Here is a 9751-nt window from a genome sequence, read left to right as displayed (position 1 = left end):
CAATCTTGCACTAACAACCGTGCCAGATGGAACGTTTCGAATTTGAATATTGTATATTTAAAGAGATTGAAAATATATACTACCACATTTAAAATATTATAATATTCGAGCTTATATCAATTAGTTGTATTAAAAATACAAATACATATATAATCTAATTCAAGAGAGGATTATATATATTTGGGATGGCTTATTATATATATATTTTTTTGCATGAGCACCTGATGTTTTGGCTTCCTTATTCAAACTGTGAGGACTTAATGAGACTCAGACTAATCCAAATCAAGGCACAATAAACATTATAAAGATGGACGCTCTTGATCACTTATATTACTATATTTCTTAAGACTCGAATCCTTTTTGTGTCTTATGCTTGAAACGCAAGAGATTAATATGTGTGATGCTGATATTAACCATCAAAATTGATGAGAATGGCATTTCTCAATTTAAGCGTGCAGTCATTTTTTGCACATGATTCATGCTGATTTTTCTGTATCATTTTAATTTTATTGAATATTCTCTAAAAGACAAAGACAATGATATTTATTTTATCATGAGGATTAATGTAAAATAGAAAGAAGCTTACAGAGTTAATTAGTATGGTGCAAATTAAAAACTATTGATCGACGTTAGCAATATTGTGAATGTAATTAACCTCGATATCATAATTTGCCGGCTTTAATCTTGTTTTTATCATTTTTCGCCTTAAAACTGTCTGCCAGCTGTTGTCACAGTTCATTTTTGCTTTGGTATTTTGTTCTGATTAATTAGCTTGATCATTCTTCTCTTGATATGGGTTTTTTGACTTTTTCACATCGGCTTCGTACAACTGTCAATCTCCTGTCAAATCTTCAAAGGAATGACGCATCCATTCCCATCAAATTGGGAAGCTTTTTCGTTAAAAAAATATATTAGGAAAAATATTATTCAAGAATAAAATAATGACAAAATATTAAACAATGACAATTTTTTTTTACATATTACTGTGGGATGGAGGACTAATTTAAAAATAATTTTAAATGTAAAAAATTATAATACCTTTACTTTTTTAATTGATAAGTAACTATTTATTAATTAATAAGTACTTATTTATATTTAATAAAAAGTCATTCATTAATTGATAAAAATTTAAAAATTTAAAAAAGCTTCATTGTAGGAAAGAACAAATATAGATGATCATGTTTTAATGAGTAGACATTTATTAGTTAACAAATACCTATTCAAGTCATTCACTAATTGATACTCCATTTGTTTAAAAATGTAAGATATTTTTTAAGGAGTTAGGTGTTTAAAAAAATATAAAGTATTTTTAGTCTTTTGAGATGTAATTATTATCTTTTTTTAAAGTATCCTTATTTATGAATGACTTTATATTTATTATAGAGTATTTAATAGGGGTAAATATTAAAAAACAGGATTAATTTGAAAGTAGATAACTATTTTATTGGAGGGTAAAATTTAATTAAAAATGTCTTATATTTTTGAACGAAAGTAGTAAGTTTTAGAATATGAAAGAGATTAGATGTGAGATAGAGAAATGTAGATCATATTTCAACAAGCAGTCATTCATTAATTAACAAGTATACATTTGCATCTAATAAGAAGTCATTCGCTAGTTAATAAGTTTAAAAATATGAGAGATAGTTGTGGAAATGGATAGGTGTAAATCATATATCAATAAGTAACTATTTGTTAATTAACAAGTATCTATTTGCTAATTAATAAGTTAAAAAAAGAAAAGAAAAACAGGGTAGTATAATCTTTTTTTATATAAAATTATTTTCAAATCAACCACTTGATTTTACATTGATATTTTAAAGTTTTTTAATCCTTATCTTGCGTCCACTTGTTTTGCAAGCCTTGGGTGTGTAGAAATTAAGATTAAGAATTGAGGATTGCTTGGTTCAACTTATTAATTGAGTCGAATCAATTTATCTTAAGATTTTAGAATCAAGTTATGTATAGCAATGTTAGATAAAAATATTAAAAGCATTCTCAATATATTTATGAAATCATAACTGATAAAACAATCTCATATGGCGGGAGAATTCATCTTAGTTTAAGTGAGTAGTGGTAATACCCTTAAATTTTTCAGGAACCGAGTGATATCCCAATGTATTAAACAAGATAGTAACGCAGTTGGGTTTGGAGGAATGGATCAAGTTGATACAATTCAAGTAACACTAACATCCCAAGTTTAAAATCCATAAAAAAAAAATTGTCAAAAAACTTCCATTCTTTATCTATAGCTTAATTTGATTCAAATTCAAATCATTCTGTCCTATAAAATGATGAATGACTCCCACTGAATTATACTATAAAGTGGGATGGTCATTATTAATAATATTTAATAATTTATCATCGTTTCAAAAGATAGAGATCAAATTGAGGGAAAGATTGGTTATTAACTTGATCGAAAACTTGATAAGTCCATATATACACATTCATAAGTCATAAATTTAAATATTGCAGTTTATTCTCAAATTTCATGCAATTCCATGGGATCGGATTCAAACTAGTTCATGAAATTATATATCCAATCAGGAAAGAATCGAACCCAATCGGGGCTAGAATGCAAGACTATGTTACAATGGGAGGCCAAAATTAATTTTAACAATTTTTTATTAACATGTAAAAGCAATGTAAATCCGTCTCTTATGTAATATATTAATAAAAATTATACCAGTAAAAACTAGTGTATATATTATTTTTAAAATTTCACGAGAATGCCATGGCCATGGGTGAAGAGAGGATCCAAAGTAGTGCCTGCAATTTGTAAATATAAAATCTAAACAGTAATACTGTAGCTGGTTCAACACCTACAATTATTGATCTCTTGTGCTTCATTTAAATGTACAAAACCTGTGCATGTATACGTATAACAGAAAATTATTGAACAAAACCATGAGAATGAATTCAAGAACCAGAAAGAGCAGCAGCATGAGAAGAAGAAGAGTTCATGAAGCCAAACATGGAAGTTTGAAAGGCAAGGCTCATTGAAAGCCTAATGATTTGGAGGAGGCGAGGAGCATGGCCTTCATCGTCCTGGTCGAGTGGTGACGGCTGAGGTTGTCTCAGTTTGTAATTACCTTCCTGACCTTCTCTGTTTGAGTCACAATTACTGTTAAGCCACCGGGTTGCTTCGTTAATTTAGTGAGCGGATATCTTTACACCAGTTAAATTTAGAGGGTACAGGTTTAACATTAGTTACTATTTTTATAGTGTTAATATTTTTTATTTTAATAGATACAGAATCAAAAATAAAAATAATTTTATTTTAAAAATTATAAATTTAAAACTATAAATATGAACCGCCTAAATTGGATTTAATTTGTTCAAATCTCGCCTCTGTAATGGGTACTGAGCAGAATCATATTCTTTCCCTTGTTAGGAGAGGTGGTGGATAGTCCAATTATTGAAAAATTATATCTGACAAATTAAATTTAATTATAAACCATATTTATAATAAAATGTTTATAAATTTTAATTATTTGAAAGTTCAAAATTTGGTTGACTTTTACAAGAGTTATTCCAAAAAAATTATTAACAACAGCTTTTTAAAATTTAATAACTATGTTTTCAAGTACATTATGTAAGTTTTGAGCAACGAGTTATATTATTTTGACATGTAAACAGTACAACTTACTAAAATTTATATTTTCTATTATTTGTGGAATTATAAAACTACTTTGGTTTTTGTTTTTAAAAAATCCTTAAAAAGCATGAATATTTTTAAAACTTGGATCATGAAATATAGTTATTCCGTAGGGACTTCTAATTAGATAAGATGAATGAAACGGGGCCTGTTGTGGTAAAAAATCCAGTGGAATTTTAACCCGTCGCTTACGAAAACGTTTGATTTAATTTTCTTTTCAAGCTCAAGTAAATATTTAGTCCTTTAATTTTATATAAAATTATATTTTAATTCCTTATTTTTATAAAGTATCTTTTTAGTCCTTTAACTTTAATAGTATTAGTTTTATCTTGATAAATTTTCACATTATACTTTTAAATATTGACAAAATGTTTTTAAATATTGAGATATTAAATTTAATTTTTTCAAAATAACAATGATTGATATAAAAAATAATCATTTAAAACTATTGAATGTTAGAGTTAAAGGACTAAAGAAATACTTTATAAAATTAAAGGATTAAATTAAAATCTTATATAAAATTAAAAGATTAAAAATATACTTTATACTCCTTTCTATTAACGGAAGAACAAGGCACCATCGTCACTCTAGTGGAAGTATATTGAACTAGTCCCTCGTAAAATATAAACTAGCATATATTTATTCTATATACGAAACACTTGTTCCAGGGTGACACATAAATTCATGGAGACATTTTGAGCTTAACCCTAGAATTAAATAGCAGTTTCTTCCGTGAGGAAGGGTTCCATATGTCCACATCTTCAGAAAGTTTAGGTGCTATAGCTCTGCATCAAAAATTAATAGAAACCTGATAATGAGCAAGGCTAAACTCCACAAAAAAAGATCTGACTCAGATGAACACGAGACAATGATGGATGTTATACCTAAATAAGGTGGCATGGCTCCCGAGTTACAACATATTCTGGTGCCGAAGTCTTAGAACCGTCTAATCACGAACAGTTTGGTGTAAATACGATGCCAGCGCTCTCTTGCATAGATAACCCAAAAGATTAAAGACAGCATTACAGCTGCAGATACGACGACCAGTCCAACGTAAATCCAGAGACTATATTTCAGCAGATTGGGGCAGTAATTGTTGCTGATGTTTTTGAATGTTTTCCGGACAAAGCTACAGTCCGCCAGATTGATTAAAAATGGACTGTAATGGTACAAGCCATAGCTCACATTCACAGCCGCTACCATTTGGGAGTATATGGCTGGGGTCATCCTGCCGGGTGAGGAGCAAATGCCCGATGATGAGACCCGGCAAGTGTAATTCCTCCAAACCTGCTTGTAACAATGCAAAATATAATATATTATTAGCACGTAATTTGGATGGAAATAAGTAGACAGTGACTCATTTTGGTCCACCAAAAATGGTTTCTTTATCGTTTTGATAGTTGATTCTCCAAGGATAGGAGATTATCATTCTGTGGACTTGGAACAAAACTATGCTTGTGGTTTGTGACACATACTGATTATGTCAGAGATGGTCCAAGATCAAGGGGTTAAAAACCATGATCTGGGTAGCAATGTCTGGGAAGCAATGTCTGGTCAGGATTTTCGGCCACAAAATTTCACATTCGAATGGAAATAATCTACCTTGGTAGCGTCATGCAAGGTCACTTCCCCAACGGCACACTGCCTGGGTGTGAGGTTAGAATCGAATGGACTGCAAAGGAAAGGCATTGGGGGCCCTGATTGATTGTAATACAGGGGTCCAGCAGAAGATGGGAAATTCCTATTTGTGACATTGGAAATGATGGAGTCAACTATCATAACAAGTTGGTATGTCACTTCCTTGCTTCGGAATAAGGCTTCCTGGGCTGTTCCATTGTCCACGCATGGAAGAATATTATCCAAGGCTGTATGAGCTGTAGGGTGCTGAACCCACTCATCCATAGCAACACATGAATCTCCCACGACACTAGTGAAAATATGCAAGAAGGCAACTATATATAGTTAATATATGCAGCATAAGTGAAAATAACAGCCATGAACTTCATCAAATGATATAGAATGAGCATCCCCACAATTACTGCAAAAATGAACGGATAAAACAAAGTCCCAAACGAGATTTTAATAAAGCTTTCAACAAATGATTGTTCTCTCTCTTTTTCTCTCGCGTTGACAATTTTTTTTTTTTTTGACCAAAGCATGACTTAGCAAGTCTTGTGTCATGTACACATGTATGCCAAACTTATGTACAGGCACATGACATCATAAGCAAAGGTTTTAGCTCAGTACTAAATTTATTGAAAAACTTGTATCTGATTTTTTTCCGTGATATTCAATTTCGTAACTTCTGATGCTGTCCTGTTATTCGTTGTTTTGGCTACAGAACAATCTGTAACAGTATTTTTCTTTCCAATAGGCAGCACGGAGAAATTGTCATGCATTAAACCAATTCATTCCAGGCACAATTTCTAAAAATTTACAGGACATTAGGCAATAGTTAGTTCCTAGTTGATAGGTCACAACTCAATGCAAAAGCTAAAAAAGCCTACTAATATTGCACCAAAAATCTGATATCAGCAAGACCACAAGCACCGAAGCACATCCTTTTTCAAACTTCCAGATACAAACCCCACGGAAGGCAGGACCTGAAAATTTACTTATATAATAAAGCTTAACCCTGATTTTACCAGGAAAAAAGGGCTTAGCCTCAAATCTCCAGGTCATTTCTGCATAAGTAAAAGGAGTTTGTTCATAATACACTGATGACAGATGTTAAAACAACAGTTAAAGCACCATATTTAACAATCTAAAAATATACTCAACATTTCAACAAATTTCATCATATAAGATTCTTCCACTCTATTTCAGCTCGCAAATCACAAGCAGTCCACGGCTAAGTTATATCTAATAGTTCACAAAAGCTCTTAGTTGATTCCACATAATTGACCTGAAATTTGTTTAATATTGCTTGAAAAAGGTTGTCTTCAAGGTTCCCTATCAAGGGCAAATTCTCAGACTACATACATAACTAAGTTCTAGGCTTTATCTCAATTCCCACGAGGGCAAAGAACATAGCAATAGGCTAACGAAAAATGTTTCTATGTCAGGATGTATCTATGAAATTAAGGCAACAAGTACAATCTAATTGGATATTCCATGCAAGAAAAAACTTACTTATGAAGAAATAGAAATACACCGCACAGAATAAATGTGCCAGCAACAAGAATCCAGCCAACAATAACCAAGCTGCAGCAATCAGAAATGCATCAGTTACTGACTGATAACTTAAATGGAATATAATAAAAATTGCAACTAAACAAACCAGAAGGGGGACACCTAAATATCTTGGTGAGTATGACTTACAAGTATACAAGAGACTGAATCCCACACATGGAAAATACTGCAAAATAAAAGTTATCACAAACAAAAGCAAATGAGATATGATTTTTCTAAAACTTGAGTATAAGCAATAACACCAGAATATATAAGACGATCATGAAACATACAGAATCCAAGAAATGCAAGAAAGAGCATAGCAGCAGCGACAATGATCAGAGTCGATCTCCTACAGGGAATAGCAGAGGATGAATATATGTAAGAGATATTACAAACGCTAGATTGAGATTATAAACTTTTACTTACATTCCATTTATGCCATTTTGTATATCCTTTGAATTCTGCTTAGTCTGGCTAGAAAGCGTGGCAGCAGCATTGTCTATTTTTGATTTAACATCGTTGATGTTCTTCTGAACATTTGGTGGCAAAAAAACTGCATCAACTCCAATCACCTTAGCTGTATCAAGATAACTCGACACGCTCATGAGATTTTTAGCAGTGAAGTCAGCCTGACTCACAACATAATCTAGAGTTTTTGAGGTGCTGGTGTAAAACTTTCCTTGACCAGTGTACAGGATAACGCATCCAGCTCTGAAATCATTAAAATTACACGCATAAGGAGTCACAAAAGTGCCGGCAAAAACAAACAAGCATAACACAAGATTCGTTTTCAGGAGATGGGGGGAGAGAGAGACATTGCCGCAAGGGTGAAAAGGATGAGGAAGATCAGGGACAAAGCATAGGCTACTCGAGAATAGCCATAAGGCTCTGTAGGACAACAACAGTAACACAGACAGATGAGGGATAAGCAAAGCCCAAACATCACGAACCAGGCTGCCGCAATGACAAAGAAGGGAACCGCAGTAAAAATTACTGACTGCACGAGGGTAAGAACAAGTTAAAGTTAGCGGTGCATTACTGCATTATAATACCGGAAGCCTACCTAGACAAGAAGAAACATTAAAAATAATCAACTTTAAATACATAATCCTCCAATAATATTTATAAGACGTTCATCGAAATTTAAGAAAAACTTCACAGATAATTGATTTTTTTAAATTTTTTTCATGAATTCTCAAGTTTATTCCTTTTAAATATATATACTTCAATACTGTACTTTTTCTCAATATGATTAATGAAAGTAAATGGGAAAATTTATAATAAAAGCAAAGAACATGTCATATAAGTAGGACAATCCCCCCCCTTTGCATTATAAATTGAACAAGTACATATATACATGTACAAGACAACATTATATCCGTATATTCAAACTTGGTCTGGAATTCAAGGACCTCACCTCGCATTGTCTGTATTTGCACATTAGTATGAAGAACCAAGAGCTTACAGAATCAACAACTAAAGCTAGAGAAGATAACAGAGTGCCGTCAATTTCAAAACAAACTGCTCCGTTTCTTTTGTTAATATAAGCAAAAAATATACTATGTTATCACCATTACCGAGAGAGAGAGAGAGAGAGAGATGCAAAAAGTACATGACGAGGGAAATTTCAGGAAAAAAGAAAACAGAGAGAAATAAAGAAACTAACGGCATAATAATGTTGATTGCTGATATTCCAACCGCCATTGTAAAGATTAAAATGGTCGAGCGGATCTTTCCGGCGAGTTCTTTCCCGAGCCAACACGAGAGACGTTTTGGCCGCAGTGTCGTCGGCCAGTGGTCTCCTCATATCCTGCGTCAGCTTCGCATGATACGGTCTTAAGCTCACCAAATCCACACTATCTAAAAACCATACTCAAACTTTAAAAATAAATAAAGAACAACAAATTGTAGACAAAAAACAGAAAGACAAAGAAAGATTTTACCGGGGATGACAGAATGGAGAGGATGAGAACTCGGTGAGGCAGAAATGAATAACACAGCGAAGAGAAATAGAAAGAAAAAGAGACGAAGAAAACAAGGCTTCGATCTGAACCACAACATTGTGTCAATGCTTGTGTTTCCGTTCACCATTCACATACGCACTGACTTTAGAGAGAGAGAGAGGGGGGGGGGGCGAAGAAGAAAGAGATAGTGAAAATGGTTGGTGCTCTGCTTTATTTGCAGGTGAGATTTTCCGCGTTCAATTCCATTATGTTGCGTTTTGGAAAGCGGTTGACCTTTTTATACTTTGTTTGGCCGCAACATTTTGTGTGACCAAAATACCCTTTATTCTTTTTTTTTAATTGATAATAAATGAATATGCTCCGGCTTTTCGCAGCTGATGGCTTGATACTTTCTTGATGCTCTACTTCCGCTACGTCGAGTGCTGACAAGGCGCGCCCACAAGATTGGTATACTCACTGTTGAAATGACAATCTTGTCCACCCTTTCAGCACAATGATATACTACTAGCATAAAATATAAAATTTAAAAAAAAAAAGACTTATGTATAACTATATAAGTAGAGTTTTTTGGCAAAAAATGTTGACAAATTGTAATTGTAAATATTTTAAAATATATAACTATATGAAAATTTTAATGTGAAATGAATTAAAATATTGCATATAACAATAAATTAAGATGAAATATATCAAAAAATAATTTAATAAAAAGTTATCTCATGCAATTTTTCAATTTATTATTTAAAATGACAAATTAATGATGACTTATAACTGATTTGAGCGTTAGCTATGTCAAAACATGAATTTCTTGCATCTATGTAACTGATTTGAACATTAGCTAGGTAACATATAAATGTGGGAGAAAATTTTAGGTAAATTTGATATACCACATCATCTATAGCCTGCTTAATAAAATTATATTAATTGAATCAAATAAAATATAGTGTGTCATTATTTTAAT

General features: G+C 32.2%; 1 protein-coding gene across 2 annotated transcripts; it reads right to left on the bottom strand.

The window, feature by feature from the left end:
* Positions 1-4269: 4269 nt before the first annotated feature.
* On the bottom strand, positions 4270-8952 carry LOC129298045 (uncharacterized). Of its 2 annotated transcripts, XM_054936434.1 has the most exons (11): positions 8773-8952; positions 8496-8689; positions 7645-7826; positions 7256-7540; positions 7120-7178; positions 6977-7013; positions 6788-6859; positions 5258-5582; positions 4540-4942; positions 4397-4440; positions 4270-4366 (listed from the first exon to the last, which is right to left on the bottom strand). In XM_054936434.1, the coding sequence occupies exons 1-9, from the start codon at positions 8918-8920 to the stop codon at positions 4592-4594; spliced, it is 1653 nt and encodes a 550-aa protein (XP_054792409.1). In that variant the 5' UTR covers positions 8921-8952; the 3' UTR covers positions 4270-4366; positions 4397-4440; positions 4540-4591. The 2 variants fall into 2 exon arrangements, with proteins under 2 accessions (XP_054792409.1, XP_054792407.1); XM_054936432.1 differs by having other exon boundaries at positions 4270-4440.
* Between the last annotated feature and the right edge of the window lie 799 nt (positions 8953-9751).

This window comes from Prosopis cineraria, unplaced genomic scaffold (genome assembly GCF_029017545.1).
Source record: "Prosopis cineraria cultivar Desert tree isolate PC_DT_omini unplaced genomic scaffold, ASM2901754v1 PC691, whole genome shotgun sequence".
NCBI classification, from domain to species: Eukaryota; Viridiplantae; Streptophyta; class Magnoliopsida; order Fabales; family Fabaceae; genus Prosopis; species Prosopis cineraria.
The sequence above is the reverse complement of the archived record's forward strand: the minus strand, read 5'-3'. Positions and strand labels throughout refer to the sequence as shown.

Coding starts and splice junctions, on each gene's coding strand:
- LOC129298045 (XM_054936432.1), bottom strand. CDS start 8,920: ATGGTGAACGGAAACACAAGCATTGACACAATGTTGTGGTTCAGATCG. Junction 8,690..8,772: donor TCTCCATTCTGTCATCCCCG/GTAAAATCTTTC, acceptor TATGGTTTTTAG/ATAGTGTGGATTTGGTGAGC. Junction 5,583..6,787: donor GTATTTCTATTTCTTCATAA/GTAAGTTTTTTC, acceptor TATTTTCACTAG/TGTCGTGGGAGATTCATGTG.